This window comes from Lontra canadensis, unplaced genomic scaffold (assembly GCF_010015895.1).
Source record: "Lontra canadensis isolate GAN:19392208 unplaced genomic scaffold, GSC_riverotter_1.0 scaffold56, whole genome shotgun sequence".
In the NCBI taxonomy this organism is placed as follows: domain Eukaryota; kingdom Metazoa; phylum Chordata; class Mammalia; order Carnivora; family Mustelidae; genus Lontra; species Lontra canadensis.
The window spans coordinates 11769523-11796465 of NW_022631050.1; the positions used below are offsets into that span (position 1 = coordinate 11769523).

General features: G+C 36.9%; 1 protein-coding gene across 1 annotated transcript; it reads left to right on the forward strand.

Moving 5' to 3' along the window:
* Positions 1-16018: 16018 nt before the first annotated feature.
* LOC116878172 (E3 ubiquitin-protein ligase RNF138-like) lies at positions 16019-16876 on the forward strand. The gene has a single exon (XM_032875377.1). The coding sequence runs from the start codon at positions 16031-16033 to the stop codon at positions 16766-16768; it is 738 nt and encodes a 245-aa protein (XP_032731268.1). The 5' UTR covers positions 16019-16030; the 3' UTR covers positions 16769-16876.
* The last annotated feature ends 10067 nt before the right edge of the window (positions 16877-26943 follow it).

Consider the following 26943-nt stretch of genomic DNA (forward strand, 5'->3'; position numbering starts at 1 on the left):
TTGTTCTCCTTTACGTACAAGTGAAATACTTTTGCAACAATTGAGGACTAATGGGAAGGAGCTGGGGGTGGGACTCAGCTGTGGCCTTGGCCACTGAACTAATCTTTAGTCTCTATTTTATCTTTGTATACTTAAGAAGTATGAATAGGAGTGTTTGTTATTTCTTATTTAATTTCTTTTTTAAGCACTTACTCTCTAAATATATACTATTATGTAGAGGTGAGCTTGTGTGTCTACTTAATCCATACGCAGTCACTGTAAATCCTTTTATTGGTTATACATTTGAAATCTGAGAACTCAATACTCTGCCAGTGTTCTGGGAAGTCATATGCAAGCAGCTTACAATATGCCTTAACTCGCCTGTTGTCTGCTACAAATAGATGAAGAGACTTGAATCTGCCCCAACTGTTTACTGAAATACATGTAAATCATATAATATCATACTGAGAATCTTAGAAAATCATATTTGGAAGGGACCATAGAACTCACTAACACGTTTCTCAGGGAAACAGAGCCACTCTAAGTATCACCTGAAAGAGGAATTTATAGTAGGAATTAGACCTTACCCAAATGTGGGATGTAGGGAAGAAGTGACAATCTGGAGGGGAGTTGGGAAATCCATGAAAAGTTCACCGACAGGTCCATGTTAAGCGCTGATGTGAGTGGACAAACAGATGTGACATATGAGTGGACATTCAGGACATCAAACACATTTAGTCTGTGAATTAAGACCACAAGGGGGGAAGCTGCTGAGGGGTTGAATGGAAATCTCCCCCTCTCAGGAAATTTGGCCTCTGTAAGACTGCAGCCAAATCTTTACTAGTGGGCCTGGGCTGCAGGGCTGGCAGTGGAGAAGGTGAGCTGTAAGCAGAGTGGAAAGAAATACAACTACAAGCAGAGTGTAAGCTGAGGTCTACTGGATACTTTTGCATCTGCTCAGCACCATGCAGAACCAGAGATCTGCGGCCCTGGGGAAAGTAACCCTACTAGGCATAATGACTTAGGAAGTGACACCTTCAGAACAAGATTCAAGGTCCCTTGATTGCTTGGGTGGCTTTTTCACTACATCTTTTGTCTATTTTTTTTTTAAGATTTTATTTATTTATTCTGAAAGAGAAAGAGAGAGCATGAGCAGAGGCAGAGGGAGAGAATCTCAAGCAGACTCAACACTGAACATGGAGCCTGATGTGGGGCTTGATCTCACCACCCTGAGATCATAACCCAAGGCAAATTAAGAGTTGGGTGCTTAACCAATGGAGCCACCCAGGCACCCCCATCTTTTGTTTAGTTTATATCTATGCATATTCTACATGAACACAATTATTTGAATTGGACTAAAATCTTTATATCGGTCATTCATCTAATATTTTTATTAGAATTAATATAAAACTTATTATGAACATTAATATGATTGAGATTTTTTTGGTCATTGTTAACATTTCAAGGAAGTTTGCTTCATTTTCCTTAGTAGTAGGAAAAGGACATTTTCTATACAAATGTTAGACAATGAAGTCATTATATGACTATTTGAAAGGTTTTTCACCCAAATGGCATTTCAGAAAAATAACTGATACCAGGGAATGGAAGGACTACATAAAGTTATAACAATTGTACTTGTGATTTATTAAGAGCTTATTATATATCAGTCACTATGTTAAGCACTTCATCTATCACCACCTTTTCTCAGTGCTTTTTCCTTGTTTTTAAATTATTATCATATAAATGTGAAAGCATACACATATACACATTGATTAGGAAGCACAAACAATGCTATAAAAAGAGCCACATCCTCCTAAGAACAATAATCCTAGCAGAAAATAAATAAAGGGGAGTCTGGATCATGGTTTGGTTTTCAGTTTTCTTTTGAGGTCAAAGAGTTTCTTTTGGGAAATTCTTTGGAAAAGGCAATTAATGAGCCTTGAGAAATAGAGAAAGTTCCATAGTCTGGCATCTGGCAGATCTGTAAAATAAGCTGGATACTGGATATGGGTGGGGAGTGAGATGTTTGATCTTTTCTTCTAGGCTCACCATGGTCAACTTCCTATTCTGAGGAAGTGGTGGGGTGAATGTCCTCAGTTGCCAGCAGTGACTGGAAGTGAGAGTAGGAACTTCATCAACACATGGTCCATGTTGATAAGAATTTGACAGAGGCTCACCAGAGCAGAAGGCATCTTGCAATGACAGCCATTGATGTGTCTGCTCCTTGGGCCATGTTGCTTGAATCTGGGCTGCTTGTTCTTTATGTCTCTCGTGCGGTTGTCTTCCTGGGATTGTTTCTATCTGTCTCTTGAGTTGGATCACCTGAGTCCTATATCAAAGTGGAAGACAATGTCAGAAGATTTCTGAGAATGGTTCATCTGATTTGTGTGTGTGTGTGTGTGTATAAAATAAAATGTTTCTATCTTATCTTTAGATTTAATTTTTTATTAGGCTGGATTAAAAATTTAGATTTTTCATTACTAAGAACGTTAAATGCATTGTCCAGTTTTCTTCTTGCTGCTTGTGTTGTTTGTTGAGAAATCCCAAGCCATTCTGAATTCCAGTCTTTTTTTTTTAAATATATTTTTTATTTTAATTTTTTTAAATAAACATATAATGTATTTTTATCCCCAGGGGTACAGGTCTGTGAATCGCCAGGTTTACATACTTCACAGCACTCACCATAGCACATACCCTCCCCAATGTCCATAACCCCACCCCCCTCTCCCAACCCCCCTCCCCTCAGCAACCCTCAGTTTGTTTTGTGAGATTAAGAGTCCTTATGGTTTGTCTCCCTCCCAATCCCATCTTGTTTCATTTATTCTTCTCCTACCCCCTTAACCCCCCACAATGTTGCATCTCCACTTCCTCATGTCAGGGAGATCATATGATAGTTGTCTTTCTCTGATTGACTTATTTCGCTAAGCATGATACCCTCTAGTTCCATCCACGTCGTCGCCAATGGCAAGATTTCATTTCTTTTGATGGCTGCATAGTATTCCATTGTGTATATATACCACATCTTCTTTATCCATTCATCTGTTGATGGACATCTAGGTTCTTTTCATAGTTTGGCTATTGTAGACATTGTTGCTATAAACATTCAGGTGCTTTCTCCCCATGAATTCCAGTCTTATGCATAATATCTAACTTCATTTTTCTCCTCTCTGAAAGCTTGTAAAGTTTTTCTTTTTGTTTCCTGAGTTCTTATAGTTCTTGAATTTGGATTTATTTTCTTCCATTTTATATCAATTCATAGTCCTTATTTCTGGACAAATTTCCCAAATTTCTGTACAAATTTTATAAACACTATCGTCTCCTCTCTCCTTCCTGTTCCCTCTTTCTGGAACTCCTCTCACTTATATGTTGGACATCCTAAACTCATTGTCTACCTTTAAAAAATTTTTTTTTCTCTGCTTTCCTAAATCTGTTTAACTTTTGAGCTCCTCACTTCTGCTATTTCATCTTTTTAATTTCTGATAGTTTTTTTTTTTATGGCTCTGAACATGAAAATTTAAGCTTTTCCTAAATTTATTTCTCTTCACATAGGCTCTATTCCTTTCAAGTTTCTCTTTTCTGTTTATTCTTGTTTCTTTTTCTTTTTTGTTCGAGATTTCCCTCAGATATATGCTCATCCTTGGTGGTTGTGTGTTTATGTTTAAGAAGGGGAACCCTAAAGTGGTTTGGATGGGCCTTATTACCTGTAAGGTGATTTACCTGGACCCTTGGTGTGATGTTAGTCATACTCTTTAGGCTGGTCAGTTTGGAAGAAAAGACTCCTTCAATATTGTCATTGTGTGTTTAATGCCTTAAAACATCTTTCTTGTGCATTTTTAATTTTTTTTACCCCTTGAAAGTGAAGTTACATGGGTTTTGTGAGTTGACCATATTCTCATAACTTGAATGATTAAGTCAGGATTTGAACACAAGGGAGGCTGATTTCATAGACCGTCTACTAAAGATGTGTGGGCCAGAGCAGATGCAAGCCTAGAAAACAGCTTCACTGCCAGTTTATGAGGATCTGGAAGTCATATATATGTATATGGATATATCCATATGTATATCCATATCCATATATGTGCATACATATATAAATGGATGAAGAAGGAATCAGTACAAAATGCACTTTGAAATGAGAAACAATATTACTTGATTACATAACTTGGGGCATTTTTAATCCTTTTAAACAGAGATGTGCATTCTAAATCTGTTGGTTCTACATTCAAACTAAAGTCCAAGTGTGTGCATTTCTCTCCAACTCCATTGCCATCTTTTTGTCACTAATCACTCATGTTTTCCTGGATTATCATAGTAGCTTTCTACCTGATCACCTCACATGTATTCATGTCCACTTTTTACATATAACATATATTGAACCTAGAAAAGATATTTTCTAAAACTTGCATCATGGTTTTTTCTGCTTAACATGTTTTAAGTTTTTTCCATAACAACAAAAAGGCAAAATATGAATCCTTAATGTGGTCTACAAGGCCTGCATAGGCTGATCTCTATTCATTTCTCCAACCTTTGCTTTTACTTCACTCATCATGCTCTAGCTGTTATGCTTTCATTTCAAATCCTTGAATGTACCTAGAAACTTCCTGCCTTAAGGATTTTGCTTATGCTGTTCTCTGCTCTAAATGCTCTTCCTATTGCTGCCAACCTGCGGCTACCACATAATCCTCACTCAGCACTCATCTTAAATCAGGTCCTCAGGAGGTGTGGTATACACCCCATTAGTTAGGGCCTTTATGCTTCTTAAAATGGTTCAGGCTTTCTACATGTAATATCTAGGCAATCAGGAAAAGGATCTAGAGAATCTGAACAGTCACATCTTTCATTGGATATATTTGCTTCTTATACCAACTACAAATATCAGAAGCATATTTTCAGATAAAAAGGTGCGCTTACAAATTTACAGAGTGAGATTTAAACAATCCAGTTGATGTGAGACAGTGAAATGAATTGGGACAGTAAACATCAGGAAACTTGGGGTTTGCCACCAAGTTGATTAGTCACCTCATTCAAGTCAGATTTTCTCTATGGGGTTCCTCTATTTTTGAGATGAAGAGTTTGAACTGGAACAATTCCTGTAGAACCCTCTGGCTCAACATTCTATGCCCCTCTGTTCTAGTACTTGGGTGTCAAATGATTTTCAAATACTGCCAAGAGCTCTATAAAATTTCTCAAAAATTTAAAATAAATCTTAAAAGACATAATTTTTAAGTTTTACTTTTAACAAGATTATGTCCTTGAGTAGACTTGGATTTGCTATAGGCACTGGAGTGGCTTAGGTGTTTAAGCATCAGACTCATTTTATTAATTTATTTATTTTTAGAAGTTTTTATTTTATTTTATTTTATTTGAAAGAGAGAGAGACTGAGAGACAGAATGAGAGGGGAAAAGGTCAGAAGGAGAAGCAGTCTCCCCATGGAGCTGGGTTCCCAATGCAGGACTCAATCCCGGGACTCTAGGATCATGACCTGAAGCAAAAGCAGTCACTTAACCAACTGAGTCACTGAGGCACCCTAAGCATCTGACTCTTGATTTCAACTCAGGTCATGATCTCAGGGTTGTGGGGTAGAGCCCTGCTTTGGCTTCTGTAGTCTGTTGTCCCTCTCCCTCTGCTACTCCCCCAGCTCGCTCACTCACTCTCTCTCAAATAAATAAATAAATTCTTTAAAAAACATTTTTTGTATTAATTTTAATTTTACATTAAAATTAAATCATGTTTCCTGAGTGTATACCAGTTGCTATGAGAGAAGCGATGTGTTAAAATTACCACAGAAAACAAAAATACAAAAAATGGAAATATAGTAATTAAATGTCTGAGGATGAGTCTTTGGTTACTGTGAGAAGGCCTAAAACTGAAGCATCCTCAAAACTGTGAAAAGAAAAAAGGTGTTTTCTAAATATGCAACTGCCTGCAAATGTTCATAGGGGTAGACTCCTGGATGTCCACAAACCAATACTGAAGTAATGACTGGAAGGAAACACTATTGATTAGCCTGTTGCCTCAGCTGTGATGCTAACACTGAAATCTGAATAAGGACACTAATGAGGAATGTTCAAGTTTTAATTTATAGTGACTGACAGGTTTTTTTTAGTTTTTATTTTTATTAATTTATTTTCAGTGTTCCAGAATTCATTGTTTATGCACCACACCCAGTTCTCCATGCAATATTTGCCCTCCATAATACCCACCACCAGCCTCACCCAACATCCCGGCCCTCCAAAATCTTAGATTGTTTTTCAGAGTCCATAGTCTCTCATGGTTCATCTCCCCCTCCAATTTCCCCCAACTCCCTTCTCCTCTCCAGCTCCCCATGTCCTCCATGTTATTTCTTATGCTCCACAAATAAGTGAAACCATATGATAATTTACTCTCTCTGCTTGACTTATTTCACTCAGCATAATCTCCTCCAGTCCCATCCATGTTGATACAAAAGTTGGGTATCCATCCTTTCTGATGGAGGCATGATACTCCATAGTATATATGGACCACATCTTCCTTATCCATTCGCCCATTGAAAGGCATCTTGGTTCTTTCCACAATTTGGCAACTGTGGTCATTGCTGCTATGAACATTGGGGTACAGATGGCCCTTCTTTTCACTACACCTGTATCTTTGGGGTAAATACCCAGTAGTGCAATGGCAGGGTCATAGGGTAGCTCTATTTTTAATTTCTTAAGGGATCTCCACACTGTTTTCCAAAGTGGCTGCACCAACTTGCATTCCCACCAAAAGTGTAAGAGGGTTCCCCTTTCTCCACATCCTCTCCAACACACGTTGTTTACTGTCTTGTTAATTTTGGCCATTCTAACTGATGTAAGATGGTATCTCAATGTGGTTTTGATATGAATCTCCTTGATGGCTAGTGATGATGAACATTTTTTCATGTGTCTGTTAGCCATTTGCATGTCTGCATTGGAGAATGTCTGTTCATATCTTCTGCCCATTTTTTGACATGATTATCTGTTTTGTGCATGTTGAGTTTGAGGAGTTCTTTATAAATCCTGGATATCAGCCCTTTGTCTATATTGTCATTTGCAAATATCTTCTCCCGTTCTGTGGGTTGCCTCTTTGTTTTGTTGACTGTTTCCTTTGCTGTGCAAAAGCTTTTGATCTTGACTGACAGTTTTATGGACAGTCAGAGGGCAATGTTTGCTCATTCTTGTCTGCTAAAGACATCTGTCTTCTCCCAGTAATCCACCATGGGAAGTTATCCTCAAGGAGAATCCTGAGTGGATCCAGATTCATCACATTTTAACTATGACTCCAGAGAGCTCTTAGGGAAACTCTATAAAACAATGATACTGATTTTAATATTTTCCAAAACTAAAAGAGCTTGATCTTGACTACTAGTAATATGTTGCTGACTATACCTTTTGGAGAAATCTTACGATTGAAAGCAGGACTAAGCAAAGTTATAAGAACTTAAGAAAGCCATGACAAAGGAGACCAATGAGCAATGGGTCTTGTTCTGCACTTTTTCAGCAGCAACTCTAAAAGGCAAGTTTTTGACAAGCATATGGAAGTTGTTACGACATTAATCTCAAAGGTTAATTAAAGTACTGTAAGTATTTTTATACACTTACAGTGTTGATAATTCCTTATACATGTGAAGCATTTTAGAACTTTCCAAAAGTCTTTCTTATCTACTTTTATCTGCATTATGAGAGCTTAAATAATGCACCGCATATCTCATATTTTTTCTTCTAAGCACAATGCTTGGCATATATAACTATGCTGTAAATGCATGTTGAATAAATTAAAAAATTTGATTCATACAAAAATCTATGTGAGGCATATAAACACAAGTAATTTTATACAATTTTACCAATCTTTTTATTTTTTTAAGATTTCATTTCATTTATTTAGTTGATGGAGAGAGAGAAATAGCAAGAGAGAGAATACAAGCAGAGGGAGTGGGAGAAGGAGAAGCAGCAGGCTTCCCGCTGAGCAGGGAGCCCGATGTGGGACTCAATGCCAGGACCCTGGGATCATGACTTGAGGTGAAGGCAGATGCTTAATGACAGAGCTACGCAGGCACCCTGATTTCTCTTATCTAGAAAGAGTTTTAGTGTGTGGTCAGGGTGTCTTATCTAGTTGATGCAAGAAAAAAAATGAGGTCTAAATACTCTGTTCTTTCAGCCTTAAAAAAAACTTTAGATGAACTCTTGAGGAGGAAAAAGGAAGAAAAATAACCAATAAAAAGTCTACAGTGATGGAACTTTTAAAAGAATGCATACTTTGTTTGACTACTATTATGATATGTGTGTGTGTGTGTGTGTGTATGTGTATTATATATGACTAGGTAGGCAACATATATTTCTTACATGTATAGAAAACCACCTCAAATCAGAATTTATTTTAATTTATTTGTTCATTTCTCTTACTTTTCTGTGCTCGGATATATCTTAGTGGTTCTTTGTTTATTTTGTCTATAGTGACATCACCACTAAATTTTACCTCACAATTTTATCTTTGTCATTTAGCAGATAAGGAAGGTATTTGAATCTCTCCTCAGTCCTCTGATGTCTCAAAATAAGGGAAATTTGAACTGAGTCTTGAAAGATCAATGGGTCTGTAGACCAGTTGTAGAGTTGGGTGAAAAGTCTACTTCAAATTGAGAAAACCATCTGATGAAATTCCTGAGGTGAGAAACAATTGAAGATACTTGGGGAGATGGGTTTGGCCGAGGCATAAAATACATGAAAAGTAGAGGTTTGGGGTCAGAGTTAGATTATGAAGCACATTAACAGTTAAACAGAGCACTTTGGTCATGAGCAGGAGGAAGCCTTGATAGTTACTTAGCAGAAGAGTGGCAGTGTGGGTCACTAAACATGTTTTGGTTTTGTTTTTAACAGTAATGAAGGCATAGCCACATCTGTGCTTTAGTATGATCATTTTGGTAGTAATGAAAGAAGAGCTGCGTGTGTGTGTGTGTGTGTGTGTGTGTGTGTGTGTTAGGAGGGAGTACTGGAGCAAGAAGGGGCCAGGGTCAACATCTAAGAAAGACTACTTTAGTAGTTATTTTAAATGGAAAGCATATCTACTTTACTAGATATCTAACATAGAACAAGTTATTTCTTCTCCCCAAGCCTCGCTTTCTTCATCCTGTATCCTATAGGATTGTTGTTAAGATTGAGATTGTATACAATTAAAAACATCATGCCATGTGTATAATACTCAATATGGGTTGATTGCATATTAGGCCTATTAAAATACATTATTTTCATGAATATGTTTCAGTGAAGTATTTTGATCTTTTCTCAGTTAAACATTTCAAAGCTGATACATCCTATTGGACAAAGGCAAAAATGCATAACAACATCTTTCCCAAGATTGTCCTCTTGACCTCCCTCAGTGAAGAGGGCTTTGCTGAAGGGGCCTAAAGGAAGGAGGTCTTCTTGTCACCTGAAGCTTCTGCTCTTTTATGCTATACAACAGGAAAGTCAACAAATCCATGAAAGAACATTCTGTCATGCCTGAGAAGCCAAGCATGAGCTCTGGTGTTTGCTCTCCTCCCAGAGTAAGTCAAGCGTGATGTTTCACTTATCTCAGAGTGCTTGTAGACACTTGCTCCTCGTATATGGTTTTGCTTTTCTTCAACCCAACCTGCCTATAAGAGAGAATCGTAGAACTACTTACTCTTCGGTATTTACTGCATTTCCCCTGCCCCATTTTAAATGGCTCAAACCCTCTTACAATGAAGGCCAAGCAGGAGTTCTGTCATATTTCAATGACTGTAAAGGGTTAACCTGCAACAGTTATGTATAAAAGACAAAGTATGCCTGGGATAGGCAGATCTCTGCCTGGGATTAGCTTTATCTTCTGAGTACCCAAAGACAACCACAATGCTTGGCACAAAGTGTACAATAGATTCACATGGAATTGAAAGGCAGTAGTTATTTATGTTGTGATTATTCATTCACACACACACACACACACACACACATGCACACAGATACATTCATAAGCAATTAGACACCTATTACTGTCAGATACTGTATTAATGGATAGAACGTGGAGATAAGCAGCATTGTTTATTTAAAATATTTGCTGAAGACTAACTGCCACCAGGTCTCTTACAATGTTATGGGAATTCTACATGACTATGTAATAGTTCCTTCACTCAAAATGTTTTTTAAGGGGTGCCCTATAAGAAATGGGCTGGCTCTATAGCAAAAACTAAGTAATCTTTTTGATCTCTAACTTACGATGTTTTATACTTGAAACAGTCTTCAAGTCTAATTCATCCCATTTTATCTAAGAAGGGTCAATCATCTGAAATATGCATTTCCATGTTTTGTTTCTTTTTTGGGACACTCTTATCTCTTACACTCCTGGAAAGATAGAACATCAGTATTTTCCTCTCTAAAGGCATTCAAACAGTGGTTTCTCCTCATTTCTATATTGATGAATACTGCTTGACACTCAATTGGATGGCTTTCCTCTGTCTGTCATGGTTGCTCCCTGAGATTTTTAAATGGAGCAAATAAGAAATGAATATTTACACTAAAGGATCTTAGCAGACTGTAGATTTATGACTTTTTGCCTGAATACTTAGAGAATTATATAAATAATTCCTTTGAACTCAAGTTTGTCTTTTTTTTTTTTTTCTGTCGTGAGATACAACTCCATGTGTGTATACATCTTTGTGGTTGGAAGAAGATTGGGAGAGCTAAGGCATTCCTTTCAATGTTTGGCCATTTGAGCCCTTTTGTCGTGAAATATGGTAAACATTCGTCTGTTATTTATGCCAAGTTTTCGTCAGTGACATAAAAAGTTATAGATTAGGAAGTAGGGAGAAAGGACTGAGATCTCTGTAGTCGATGTGCCATATTATGTTGAAATAATCATTTGAACATTTTGTATTAGTTAAATACTAAGAGAAGCCAATAAAGACGAGTAAGTAGTTAATCTTTTAAAAGTGTCTTTTTGGAACACATGGGGAACTTCTGTGTTTGAGGTTGGTAGTAGCAGTTTAAGATTAGTATTTGTGTGCCTTAATTTCCCAGAGTTGTCTCAAGAAAAGAAAAAGGTAAATTTTCATTTTTGCTTATGATGTGTATTAAAATTCTAGGGTTGAATCTACTTAATTCTTCTACTGAGGGTTTGATGTTGGAATATGTTCAACTTCCTAAGAAAAATCCTCTAAAAATTGTTGCCAAGATATTATAATTTGACTCCATCATTTAAAAAGCTGGTCTCAAATAAAATAAAATAAAATTAGATTAAATTAAATTAAAAAAAAAAGCTGGTCTCCTGATTTCTACCATGAAGTGGAAGGAAAATTAGATCTAAAATTGGATGCTTTAGTAACTACTGAATTTAAAGTCCCAGTTAATTTAATCTAAAAGATTAGTATTTGTTTTTGTTCAACCCAACAGAGTATGTTAAGTACAGCTCAACATTTTGGGCAATCTAAATCTGTTAACTCTATGCAGACAAATTTTCCTTCTGTTAAGCCACTACTAGTTACTGGTATGAATTTATCACCTGGAAAAGCCAAGTTGATATTTGCACACATACAAACCTCTAGTTAACTTAGGTCCAAATTGTCCACTGAAAACATCAGTACATTTCTCTTAAGTTGGAGAAAATGGCTGTATTTTAGTTCAAAATTCTGTTAGTTGTCAATGGAAAAGAGTCAAACCCGAATCTATATTCCTAATAGAATGCCTTACTAACTTTTTCAGTGAGTAAATACTATTAGAACAATTAATACACTTACATAGACTTGAAAAGTAGAGGCTCTCTGATTATTTATTACTGTTTTAAGAATCTCTGAATGAATTACATATACACTTAATCATATATGAAGGACATCCATTAGAACATCTTAAACCCACTGCTTTTGTTTCTTTGACCTCATCTGTCAGAAAACTCCGATGGTTATCTGGTTTCAAGTGTATCCGCGCCAGTGAAGTGGCAAAAATCCTTTCAGAACAAATATATTGCTTCCTTTTCCAAGTTCTGCTACTTGTATGTTCAAGAGTCATCCCTTTAGACAAGACAGACAAATTTGTATTATCTGGTTCTTTCTGTTAAGGTGAATTTTAGTATTTTCTATCTAAGGCAAGATATGGTCTTACCAGTACTGAGAATGGCCTTAGGCCTTCACATCAGAAAACAGCCCCTAAGACTGTACTTTATCTTTGCTTCCTGTCCCATCTTGTTTCTGTACAGACAAAGTCTGCTGCTAAAGGCAATAGCCATCATCAAAAGACTACTCTTTGAGATATCTTTTACCAGGGCCGAAAAACTATACAAAGGCAAAATAGAGTTTTCCCTGTGCATTTATCCAAACAGCATTTCCTATGAACCAATTTGTTACATTTTTCTTCCTACTGGATTATTTCTTTACCTATTTCCACTACAAAATAATGGTTTTATTAAACTGTTCTAAGTGAATTTGTCACCCAAAGGAGTCATTCCTTCAAAAGGAGAGGTCGTGTGTGAGGACAATCTTTTAAGATTAATGTAAACTTTTTTTTTTTCCCTGTGCAGTTATACTATTAGAGAACACTTAATCTCCTGAAAGACACCTAAGATTACTTTGGTACTCAGAAGAGAAAATCACCAGAAGGAGCTCTGATGACCACAACCCGGATTTAGTTACAGAAAGAGGCTGATGACATTTAGAGAACCACAAGCTGATTGGTATGCATATTCTTTAACAGGACACTCATATATATAAGGCAATCAGTCATATTGTAAAATATCATATTTTAATAAAGTCAGTGCTTCGTATAATAACAATAATACGACTAATAGATAAAATAAGTGGGTACACTGTATGTTGGCACTACATTAAATGTTCTACCTACAAAATTTTCTTTAATTATAATATCAGTCTTATGAGGTAGGTGTATTATCTATCTTTCCATTTTATAAATGAGGAAAGTGGGGAGGCGTTAAGTAAACAAATAATGATAATAATAATAATCATAACAAACTCTTACCCAATATTTATTATTTATCAGGTCTTAGTTTTAAGAGTACAATTGTATTAAATTGTTTAACCCACCATAATTAGTCCCAATTTTTAGATGAGGAAATAGAAGCATGGAGAGGTTAAGTAATTGCTCAAAATCTCAGCTAGTAAGAGGTGGAGCTGGGACTGCACTGCTGGTTTCAAGTTCCCAAGCCATCCTCCTACTGCGGTATTGAATACCTCTGCCTCTCAGACAGTTGATTCCCGGTGATTAATGACTGCTTAGTGGCAGCGATGGGCCTTGATTTCAAAGTCTATGCTCTTAATTGCAGTATTTTATTCTATTATCTCTCATTTACTAAGCACACAGTCACTGTGCTTAGTGCCATGCCCTCTTGCTTTCATTGCATATGCATATAAGAGTGAGTGTACAGAGATCATCTTTGCCCTTAAAATTTTTACTTTTTGGGAGTGAAACAGTTTACTTTTTAGTTAAGGGACCTACTAACCCAACTAAATACCAGAATAATTTCTCCCAGGATCTTTCTGGAGTCATTAGGGATCTCTCCTAATGGCTTCTGTAACTTTGACTATGGAATGAGCCAAGAGTCTCTCAGTCAATACAGCCCTTGAGTTTCTTAAAGGACTGTTATAATCAGCAAGAGGTAAGCTACTGCTGAAAGTTCTCCCCCCTCACTAAGACACAAATGCCTGAACTGATGGCTGGACGGCGAAGAGAACAAACCACTCTGTGGAGGTATGCCAGCTTTGAAGGACTTAGCTCCTTGCTTTCTTAGGTGAGAAAGTTACGGCGTGACATGAAGGAATGAATGCTAATGAGTCCAACCTGCAATTCAATTATTTTAGGATCCTCAAATAGTCTTTATAAACCAGATGTAGTGTAGTGAAGGAGATATTATTCCTTTCTGGAGACACAAAACAAAATTGAGAGAAAAGTAGAGAGGAAAATAGATTTTTTAAGAAAACATGATCCTAAAAGTTTTGCTAAATTTATGACTAATAAGACCTTAAGTGTTACATGAAATGAGGCTAAACTAGGAGTCTGCTGCCCAAGTTCAAGCCCTCACTTAAATCTTAGATTTGGTCTTACAGATAAAATATTGCTATATGTAGTAGACTTGGCTTTTATTAAAGGAAGTGGCATATTCTCACAGTCTCTCTCTGGTTAACAGCAACCTCTTCCTTTTCTGAGCTCTTACAGTTGATACAGCTCATCTGGACTGCCATATTTTATGATGTCATGGATTACCATTTATTATTATAAATGGGGCTCTATATTATATTATTATGTCACTTTATTTAGCACCATTGTAAGCTCTTTAAGGGTGAGGTCTATGAATTCCAACCCTTCACAGTCCCTGTTCCAAACTTTTCACAGTGCCTATTCCTTGCCAAATGTGGGAGTTTTGTAATTGTTAACGGATTGAGATTAGGTTGCCAGTAGAAAGCTATTCTTTTAAAATTAATGCTTACCAAACATATCAGTGGAATTCAAGCTTAATATTTACTGATTGATAATAATGACTGCATTAAACTAGAGACATAACTTCATGCAAATAGCTGCAGCTAATTATAGCATGTAAATATGATGATGGATACAATTACTAAAACGATTGACAGCTTACACAAGCTTATCACTTGCAAGATCATATGTAGTCCTTTTGCTTAAAGATGGCTTTTTTGGCATATTCAACAAATGATGTATTTGCACTAGTAATCATGTGGGGAAGAACTAGTATTTTTTGGATGACTTCTCATAAAAATAGAGGGTATAAATTCACCCTTTTAGACTCAAATGACCAAAAAGAATTGTAATTTCACTACTGTTTTTCCTGGGAGGTTTTGTTTCTCATCTTAGTTTGAACTGGGCAAAGACATTTTAAATCTAACTCTTGGAGTTAGGAGGCTGTGGATCAGTGTAATATGAAGATTGCAGTTATATACTAGGACAGTGGAAAGAGCACTATACATAGTCTGGATATCTGATTAGAAGTCCTGGCAGATTTCTATGTGACCTTGAGTAAATAATATCTGTATTACAGTCCCCTAACAATAGCATACTCTGATTCCCAAAAACAAAAGTTTTAGATTCTTACTCCCACCTTTGGTCCCAAGTCTGCTATTCTTCTTTCATTCTAGGACTTTATCTTGCTATCTAAGAGTTCCTCTCTTTGGAACAAAAACTTCAAGTTCATAAAGAAAACAATCTAAGGTAGAAATAGGCTTTTGTGTTGTAAAGAGCTCTATAGTCTCAGGAGATATCTAGTTGACTGTGTAATAAATGGTCTTGGCAGCTTGGATGTCAGACAGTTAACTAGGTCAAAGTGGGTGATTTGGATTGATGCTATTTACCTGTTTTCCTATTGTACAACTTGATTTGCTTTGGATAAATTATTCCTAATAAACAAACTCAAGTCAGAAATTGGGTGCCTTGGGTGCCTGGGTGGCTCAGTGGGTTAGCCCTCTGCCTTCGGCTCAGGTCATGATCTCAGGGTTCTGGGATCGAGTCCCGCATCAGGCTCTCTGCTTGGCAGGGAGCCTGCTTTCTCCTCTCTCTCTCTGCCTGCATATCTACCTACTTGTGATCTCTCTCTGTCAAATAAATAAATAAAATCTTTAAAAAAAAAAAAAAGAAATTGGGTGCTTTCTCCCACCTCTACTGCTTAACACTGTGTTATAATGGGCAAGTGATGTGTCAGCCTTGAACTTTAGTTCTCCATGTGTAAAGTAAGGATCATAATACCCATCTAACAGAATCTTCATAAATGTTAAATGAGCATTATCTAAAATATTTATACCTTACCAAATATTTTCAAATTCAAGGGACGGTAATAATGACACTTCGCAGAGAATGAACTAAAGATTTGAGGGAGATGCAGTAATTCCTTTAGATGTTAAATAAATGTACAGTGTTCTAAGTAAAATACCAACAGTTTTGAAGTTAAGGTAGCTTTAAAACTGTGTGGGCTTACTCTTAAACTTGAACCTTCAACCAAGATTTGCCTTAACAAAAAGGAATCATTCATCTGAATATAGACTATTTATTTTGTAAAAAAAAAAATATATAGGATCCCCCATCCCCCGCCATGGCCGAGGAACTCTCCGCGGCCACGTCCTACACCGAAGATGATTTCTACTGCCCTGTCTGTCAGGAGGTGCTCAAAACGCCTGTGAGGACCGCGGCCTGTCAGCACGTTTTCTGTAGAAAATATTTCCTGACTGCAATGAGAGAAAGCGGAATACATTGTCCCCTCTGTCGTGGAAATGTGACTAGAAGAGAGAGAGCATGTCCTGAACGGGCCTTAGACCTTGAAAATATCATGAGGAAGTTTTCTGGTAGCTGCAGATGCTGTGCAAAACAGATTAAGTTCTATCGCATGAGACATCATTACAAATCTTGTAAGAAGTATCAAGATGAATATGGTGTTTCTTCTATCATTCCAAACTTTCAGATCTCTCAAGATTCAGTAGGGAACAGTAATAGGAGTGAAACATCTACATCTGATAACACAGAAACTTATCAAGTTTATACAAGTTCTTCTGGGCATCCTACCTTTAAGTGTCCCTTGTGTCAAGAATCAAATTTTACCAGACAGCGTTTACTGGATCATTGTAACAGTAATCACCTATTTCAGATTGTTCCTGTGACTTGTCCTATTTGTGTGTCTCTTCCTTGGGGAGATCCTAGCCAGATTACTAGAAATTTCGTTAGCCATCTAAATCAAAGACATCAGTTTGATTATGGAGAATTTGTGAATCTTCAGCTAGATGAGGAAACCCAGTATCAAACTGCTGTTGAAGAATCTTTTCAAGTAAACATCTGAAGGCTATAGACATCTCGCATCTTTGTACCTGCAAGTGCCATCTTTAAGGGGAAAACTACATGAAGTCACCGTTTCAGTAACTTGACGTGTATATTAATAAAAGTAATTCAGTCAAAAAAAAATTTATATACTATTATAACTGTTATCACTATCATGATAATGATAATAGTAATTTTGATAATATTGATATCATATTTCCAGAATGATCAACCTCCAATTTCTTTTAAACTGATGAAATAATTTTTTTTTCTAAGAGTGCAGCTTATTGCACGTGAGGAATATTTTTTCCTATATCTTTTCTTGGAGATGTTGTGGAGTGGGGTGGAGCAGTTCCTTTTTCCACACAAAGGACATTAAGAGTAACTTAGGACAAATACATACTTACTGGGATGGAAGAAGAAATACAGGTATATATGGGAAGAGAGTTCTCTTTTTTGTTTGAACTGAAACTGTTTTCCCTTCAAAAGGAGAATCTAGCCCATGGCTTTGAACAGGAGCTTAGCTCAGAATCTGAAGTGTTGTACTAGATGTTTCAACACCTGCTCAGAAATCCCATTATTTCAAGAATTAAAGTTGAGCCACAGAAGTCCAGGACTGGTAATTTCTTAGCCAGCTTGTGAAAATCCCAATGCTTCTGAACTATGTACAGCCAGAGAACATGAGTGCATTGCTTGCCTGGAAACTTTAGCAATCACATCATCATAATATAGGGATTTGGCAGCCTGTCTTCATAAGTCACCTTCACAGCTGAAATGCGTGAGTTCATTTTCAAGTCCTTTGAGAAGTAAAGCATTCAAAAATAACTAGGGATATTGAAGGCATTCATTAAAGAACTAATTCTTCCCAACTTTGTTTTGGAGATTAGCTGGGGAAGTAGCTGCTTGTATGTGGCTACTCTGGGGTTTGTGGATATGAAGATGAAAATTACCCAGAGCAGGCCCAGGCCAGGAGGTCCCAGAAAATGGAAAGTTACTAACAGTAACCTAGGAAGCCCTACTGGGAACAAGAGATAGCCAGCCATTTCTGCTTCTGTAAACAGGCTTCTGGCCACAGGCTCCCTGCACTACTGTTCTCACCTAAAGCAGTCCCTAGCCCCCAGTTTAAACCCACCCACCAGGAATCAGCATAGCCCTTGGAACCTATAACCTATAACCCCATTGCCTGGGGTCCAGAGCTTCGAGCATGAGCTCATTTGTGTCCATCAGTGTAAAATAAATCCTAGTTTTCCTACTTTTCCAAGTGTCACTTGGTCTTTCATTGGTCTGATTATTTTCCGCAACATTTTGAAGCAGTAGATATACATTAACAGGAGTAAGCAATGTTGAGAAGTACACACTGGGGTCTGTGGTGTGTGTTTATGAGCTATTTAGCTCAAAAAAAAGGGGTAGAGAAAAACTTACAAGCAGCTTAAAGATATCAAAGAAAAAAATCCAGCTACTTACTGGTAAACAAACTTATCTCATTTTACTGAGGGTATCTCATTTTAAAAAATAGAATGTTCTAATCTCATCAAGTTCTTTGGAGTATTTTTCATATGAGCTAATTAAATGTTATACAAATTATAGATGGCATGATGAGGTAGGGAATTTGCCTTTATATGAAAAACTCTAAGTGTGTGATTGCTTATCTAGAGTGAACAAGGGGCGGAAGAGTCAGAATTTAAAGAGACACATCCTAGATAATAACTGGCCAGGTAGGTAGACGGCGAATCTTATCTTTGCATTTTGTTTGTTTTAATGGGAAAATGATTCTGTCTCACCTAGGAACTTAATACACTGAATTCTAGTTTTCAGGTAGGTAACATATATCAGGACCACCTATGAAACAAAAATAAATGGAGGTGGAGTTTCTATCCCCCAAAACTCTGACTTAAACATTCGAGAAGGTCCTAGAGTTGTGCCCTGTTAAACCAACTCTTCATTTCACAGACGTATCCATGCAAACATACATTTCTTCTGAATGAATCTTGCCTAAACATTAACTTTTGCTATCCATATTCTTTCAAAATAACCAGTTTTCCCTCCCCTAGTTTCTCTATTAGACAATGAGAAAATTAATTGAGATTAACACATATTCTGAACTGAAGTTCTGTGTACAACAAGCTTCTCTGTTAATCTATTTGCAAATAATTCCAATTAATAAATATTGTTTGAATGTCAGCTAGGGGCCAGACACTGGGCTAGGTTCAAGAATCTGAAGATGAGTAACACCCAGTTCCTGACCTCAAGCTGCTCACAGTTTAACTACAGAGACAGAGACCCAGTGTATAATCAGTGAGAATCAATGCCTTTCTCCTTGGGCTACGTCATACTTTATACTGATCCTATAATCTCACTGCATTTTTCTTGTGTCTCTGTGTGCACATACATCATTCCAAGTGGGTTAAAAGTCTGCTGAGGGTAGAGAAACACCTATAGCCCTATAGGTCTGTTCGTATCTAACATATAACAGGAATAAATAAATAAATAAAAATTGATTAAGGGTAAGGAGTAGGTGGTTGGGTTATGGACATTGGGGAGGGTATATGCTATGGTGAGTGTTGTGAAATGTGTAAGCCTGATGATTCACAGACCTGTACCCCTGGGGTAATTAATACATTATATGTTAATAAAAATAATTAATTAAAAAAAACAGAAAATGGAGTATTGCAGATTTGCTTGTTGACAATCGTTAGTCAAGTTGTCTTAATCTTGAATAATGGTGTAGAATCCACCTGTTTCCAAAGTAGAAAATTCAAGGTTATTTGCTTGTTCTCCACAGTCTTTACATCCATATCCAAAAAGATATGTACCAAAGAGCACAGAATCTGAGTGATTATATTATATTTTTATTTTCATTGATTTGCTTGGAAAAAAGTGATCATTCCAGGACTTCTGAAAAGGACATGGCATTGAATTTCAGACAGTTTTCCCCCACTCTGCCTTCTGCTCTTTCACCAAAGCTATCTTCTAGAGAGCAGATTTGATCTCTTTTTCCTGCCCTTAAAAACCTCTTTTGATAATTGACTCTCTCTGCTTGACTTATTTCACTCAGCATAATCTCTTCCAGTCCCGTCCATGTTGATACAAAAATTGGGTATTCATCTTTTCTGATGGAGGCATAATACTCCATAGTGTATATGGACCACATCTTCTTTATCCATTCGTCCATTGAAGGGCATCTTGGTTCTTCCCACAGTTTGGCGACCATGGCCATTGCTGCTATAAACATTTGGGTACAGATGGCCCTTATTTTCACTACATCTGTATCTTTGGGATAAATACCCAGTAGTGCAATTGCAGGGTCATAGGGAAGCTCTATTTTTAATTTCTTGAGGAATCTCCACACTGTTTTCCAAAGTGGCTGCACCAACTTGCATTCCCACCAACAGTGTAAGAGAGTTCCCCTTTCTCCACATCCTCTCCAACACATGTTGTTTCCTGTCTTGCTAATTTTGTTCATTCTGACTGGTGTAAGGTGGTATCTCAATGTGGTTTTAATTTGAATCTCCCTTATGGCTAGTGATGATGAACATTTTTTCATGTGTCTGGTAGCCATTTGTATGTCTTCATTGGAGAAGTGTCTGTTCATATATTCTGCCCATTTTTTGATATGATTGTCTGTTTTGTGTGTGTTGAGTTTGAGGAGTTCTTTATAGATCCTGGATATCAACCTTTTGTCTGTACTGTCATTTGCAAATATCTTCTTCCATTCCGTGGGTTGCCTCTTTGTTTTGTTAACTGTTTCCTTTGCTGTGCAGAAGCTTTTGATCATGATGAAGTCCCAAAAGTTCATTTTCACTTTTGTTTCCTTTGCCTTTGGAGACATATCTTGAAAGAAGTTGCTGTGGCTGATATCGAAGAGGTTACTGCCTATGTTCTCCTCTAGGATTCTGATGGATTCCTGTCTCATGTTGAGGTCTTTTATCCATTTTGAGTTTATCTTTGTGTATGGTGTAAGAGAATGGTTGAGTTTCATTCTTCTACATATAGCTGTCCAGTTTTCCCAGCACCATTTATTGAAGAAACTTTTTTCCACTGTATATTTTTTCCTGTTTTGTCGAAGATTATTTGCCCATAGAGTTGAGGGTCCATATCTGGACTCTCTACTCTGTTCCACTGGTCTATGTGTCTGTTTTTATGCCAGTACCATGCTGTCTTGGTGATCACAGCTTTGTAGTAAAGCTTGAAATCAGGTAATGTGATGCCCCCAGTTTTATTTTTGTTTTTCAACATTTCCTTAGCGATTCGGGGTCTCTTCTGATTCCATACAAATTTTAGGATTATTTGCTCCAGCTCTTTGAAAAATACCAGTGGAATTTTGATCGGAATGGCATTAAAAGTATAGATTGCTCTAGGCAGTATAGACATTTTAACAATGTTTATTCTTCCGATCCAAGAGCATGGAATGGTCTTCCATCTTTTTGTGTCTTCTTCCATTTCTTTCATGAGTGTTCTATAGTTCCTCGAGTACAGTTCCTTTACCTCTTTAGTTAGGTTTATTCCCAGGTATCTTATGGTTCCTGGTGCTATAGTAAATGGAATCGATTCTCTAATTTCCCTTTCTGTATTTTCATTGTTAGTGTATAAGAAAGCCACTGATTTCTGAACATTGACTTTGGAGAGGAGAAGGGAGTTGAGGGATATTGGAAGGGGAGGTGAACCATGAGAGACTATGGACTCTGAAAAACAATCTGAAGGTTTTGAAGGGGCTGGGGGTGGGAGGTTGGAGGAGCCAGGTGGTGGGCATTAGAGAGGGCCCGGATTGCATGGAGCACTGAGTGTGGTGCAAAAACAATGAATACTGTTACACTGAAAAGAAATAAAAAATTAAAAAAAAAAAAAAACAACAAAACAAAAAAACCCTCTTTTGACACCCCAATGCTTACAAAAGAAAATTCAAACACATCAGCGGATGAACGTCTTCCTTCTTTTTGTCTCAACTTCTGTCTTCAGGCCCATTTGCAAACACTCTCCCCACCATACCTCAAATATATCAGCCATCTCTTCAGACTGCCTCTTGCCACATGCAATAATTTCTTCTGAGGGGATCTTTCCTCCTTGATATGCCAGATAAAATCCCAATCAAGTTATAATTCAATCCTCAGTACGATATTTATGAAGCTTCCCTGAATTATCCTTCTAAAGTTAAAGTTAATATTTTTCTGCTTCATATAGTGAAGTTCAATTTTCAAGCTTCTACTCAGAGTCCAATTCTAAAAATTTTGCTACTCCAGTCTTGCCACCGAGTATAACATTTGTGAATCTGTCAGTCCTTTGAAGTAAGGTCATTGCAACTACAGGAATTCTTTCTAAAACACAGATAGCTTCAGAAGAGCTAATACACTAACAATCTCTGGAATTTACCTAACACTTCACAGTTTACAATAAATTTACATATTCAATTTCAGACCAGGAAGACAAATATTTCTAATCAATAATATTCAAACCAGAGAGCTAACCTTGTTTTTTTCTGCAGCCAAATGTTTTGAGAGACCTTTTGAATTTGTCAGGTCTATGTATTTCTGGTCAAGTCTTCTCCTGATAATTTCTGCTCTTCTTTTTTTTTTTTTTTAATTTAATTTAATTTTATTATTTCTTTTCAGTGTTCCAAAACTCATTGTTTATGTACCACACCCAGTGTTCCATGCAATAGGTGCCCTCCATAATACCCACCAGCAGGCTCACCCCCACCTCCCAAACCCTCAGTTTGTTTCTCAGGGTTCACAGTTTCTCATGGTTTCTGTTCTTCTGGCTAGTGAATAGACTGTCTCCCCAGAAGAGGCTCAGCTGAAGGTAGCAGAGGATCACATGGAATCCAATGCTGAGAATAATAGCTTTTCTCAAAAGCACGTTGAGCTCTCTATTTTTTCAAAGCATGTACCCCCATGCATGTGCACACACACACACACACACACATTTTCAAAACACTATACTTTCAAAATAAATTTATAATATGCAATTAGTTTTTAAAGGAAGAAATAGATATGATAAAATTTCTGTTATCTAAGGCTAAACACTATTCTGATTGTGGTCTTTATTTTTACTGTCTTTTTTATTATTATACATACACATGCAGATGACACTTGCAACTTGTGTTTGTCACTAATAGTGTGCTTTGAATATTTTCATATCTTTGATACTCCTTTGAAGCCAAAATTTATAAAATGTTCATTGAAGTTTGATTGAAAACTCAGAGATTTACACAGAGCTAAGTCCAATCAAAGTTCAGCTGTTTAACCTATTAGAAGAAAAAATGGAGGATGATACCTACCCAAGGAAGTTTTGGGGAAGACACTGTGTCCTAGACATCTCTCTTATAATTCCTTGTGACAGCTATGTTACATGGCATGATTAAGCCTTATTTTCCTACAAAAGATGATGATTTACTTTCTTAATTCTTATTCTTAACTCTTAATACTCTGTGATGTATTTCAAAAATGAGAACTTTCTCTCTTTTTCTCTCTCTATATACATATATCCTTAAACAAAATTCTGTTGGGCCTCAGTTTCTCCATGTATAAAACAAATGTGTCTGTCAGATAGTTTGTGTTTTTTTAATAAACATATAATGTATTATTAGCCCCAGGGGTACAGGTCTGTGAATCGCCAGGTTTATACACTCAAAGCACTCACCATATCACACACCCTCCCGAATGTCTATAACCCCACCACCCTCTCCTTACTACCACCACCCCGCCCCGCCACCCTCAGATTGTTTTGTGACATTGAGAGTATCTTATGTTTTGTCTCCCTCCCGATTCCATCTTGTTTCATTTATTCCTTTCCTACCCCCCAAACACCCCATGTTGCCTCTCAAGTTCCTCGTATCAGGGAGATCATATAATAATTGTCTTTCTCTGATTGACTTATTTCGCTAAGCATAATACCCTCTAGTTCCATCCATGTCCTCACAAATCAGCCATATAGTTTTAAAAGCTTTACCTCACACTAATATTTCCAGTTTCTGAATCAAATTTCTAGGCTTCCATTTTAAATATAATCAACCTATTATCATTAGAATCAAAACAGTCACTCTATCTTTTTAAAAACTTTATAGTTTCATTCAGTTAAATTCCCACTAGTTTGCTAGGCCTATGATTTTGCAAGCATAGTGGCTAATTCATGACTTCTAAACAGAGCCTTAAACTCAAAGCAAAGCTTCAAACTATGTTACTTATTAATACACTCTGTTTCTTTCAACACTAAATTCTTAGACACTGGTTTGCGGCCAAGTGATCTATTCTGATTTTCTCAGCTTCATTGTTAATTCAATTCAAATTGTCATCTGGCTTTGCCCGCTTCATTACTATTGAGTAGCTTCTAAACTTTTCAAGCCTATAAACTCAAACCATTCCTGCATCTCAATTCTCACTTTTGAATGTATGAAAGGATGGAATGCATGATAAGGTAGCTCTCTCAGGGCTCCCAGTTCCCACCTCAGTCCCCTTCCAACAGTATCATGCTGCCTTTCTGATGTTAGTTTGTGAAAGTGTCTCTTTTGATACATACTCAAAAATGTTCCTTTATTTAACACTAAAGGAAATGGTGGTAGGTAATCACGTTGCTACCTTCCATCCTCCTGACCTTTAGATTTTATGCTAAGTGATTTCCTGGAAGTGAATCCTACCACATCAAATGCATTTTTTTTTCTTCCAAAAGTCATTAACTTGCTCTACCTTCTGAATTCATCATGACTCACAGGTGTAATGGTCCCTTGAGGAATTGCTAAATGTCTCAGACATTTCAGAGATGTTCTGGGTCAAATTACCATTTAGAAAGAGGACACTTAAATTAGAGGTGAATAAAATAGTTGAAAATCAACCGATTTACTCCCTGAAGGAAGCAGGAATGTCTCAATTATATGCAGTATCAGGTCAGGCTTCCCTGGAGATTTTACAGTGATATTTGCTTCCAGTGTCCCTGAAAAATCAAGTCTTTATGGATGACCTAATTTAGTTATAAAAATAATTGCCGTAAAGGGTAATATTCACCTTACAGTAGACTAAAACATATGCCTTTTAAAATTCATTAGTGCATTTGATTCACTTAGAAATATTACTTATCTACTATCAGGTCTCAATTCCTCTTCCTCATTTGTTTTTCTTCATTCAAGCCTGTTCAAATGAGCTCCCAAAATCTTCCTTAGTAAAAAGCTGCTCATTCTCATGCAGGAAACTTTATGGCACTTCCTCTTTTCCTTGTGCCACCTACCTTTTGTTTTGAGTGATAATAAATTATGCTTCTTTCTTTTCTCCATTAGTTCGTAAGCAACCTTACGTAAGAAACTAGGCGTATTCTCTTTCCCTAGATCCTTAGGTAAGAAACTAGGCGTATTCTCTTTCCCTAGATAAAGAGGTTTATCCCTCTTTCCCAGTATAGGTCCTGGAGTCTAGTAGGAATTCAACAGATGCCTGAATTTTTGCTGAACAAAGCCGATATGTGTTTTGTTTTACTCATTGTGCCACCCACTGAAATGCTTGGAAATGCATGGGTTAATGATAATTACAAAAATAAGTGTTTTCCTTAAATCTGTGGCAAGAGACTCAGAATTGTTCCATTTGTGTTTAAAGGAATAGTTTTTAGTTTTGAGTTGGAAGCCAAGAGAATAAGCTGATTTTGTATGTGAAGAAAACAAAATTCATAAGCCATTTAAGCCACCCAACCGAAACACAAACAGGAGTGGGTTGTTAGGTGTTTACATTAGATTTAACTTTCATTTTTTTAAATGAGGAACTAGCATTAACTCCGTTTCCAAAAAGTGATAATTTACCAGCAAACGATCAGGTTTGTCTGCATGGCAACAGGATTGGCAGTACTCAGAAAAGGGATCAAACAAAGAGAAATGAACAAATTACCCAAAGCGTCAACCCCAACCTATTTATTTGATTTAATCAATCTCACAGCACTTTAGACTTCCTCAACAAATAAAGGCACAAAAGCTGAGTTAGGTCAGTCATCCTTCTTGGGGAATTTATCCTGCTCACAAGTAAAAGAATGTAAAGTTGGTTTTTCCAACATCTATTACAGCATTTAACAATATGAAGCAAATCAAAAGCATCAGCTGAAACTATTAGCTTTAAAATGAACCCTTCATTTAAATAAAGGCTGCATTCTCAAAGGATATTCTACATTATAGTTGCAATTTTACATCTGCCAAAAAAAAAAAATCTATGAAATTAAGAACTGAAGCAATGCAGTCATGAGAATGATTATTTACCATATTTTCTGAAGAGCACAATAGTATTTATTCCATAGTCAAGATAATCAATATGAGGATTTTGTCTACTTCTAAATATATTCATCTCACTTATACACTAAGGTTAAGGAAATGACTAGCGTATGTGTCTGAAAACCTACTGCACACATGGTGAGATGTTTCTAGAACATAATTCTGTCTATCACCTGGCTTCCATAAGTCCTGATCTTAACAAGAAGTGTGTGTATGGGGGGATTGGGCACAATTCATTTCAGAACCTATAATTTAGATCAACTTGGCTTCCTTAAATGCTCTAGAAAGATCTGAGTATTTCCTTTTCTCCAATGAATTGTTTTATTTTTATTAACAGCTGTTGGTTTCTTTGGAGAAGAATGAAGAAGGTATTTATTTTACATATATGGGGCAGGATTGCAAGGCTTTTTTCTCCACAGGACTCTGCTTCTTTTTCAACGGATAGATTCTGGATCTAAGAATTTTCTCATATAAGGAAATTGGATAAGGGATCAATATTTTCCTTTGCAGCTGGTACATAAATTTCTGCACACCATTTAACTTTTTCTGGTTATACAGTTATAGCCCCTACCTCATTCTTGCTATAACTATTGTCAGCTAGTTATCTTCTCAGATTCCTAATGTTCTAGACCCCCTGGTGACCATCCCAACCTTACAGGTATTTCTAGGTCACCTCTGATGATTAAATGCCAACATCTGGCCTTTCCTGTTTTCCCCACATCCAATCACCCCTATTAAAACTGAAGACCCTGTGCTCTATCATCATCTCCAATAGTCAACTCTGGCTTAAGGAGAACAGGCAGCACTAACATTCTCAGTAAGGCAGTGGTCCCCACTCATACTCTCTCTTAGTGAAGAGAGTTTCATCTCGGTCTTCTCATGTAACATGGGGAAGTGATGGGTTTTCTAGTCTCACAAATTATATCCATTCTAACTCACCCACGTCCTTATGCCTTCTGATTCCT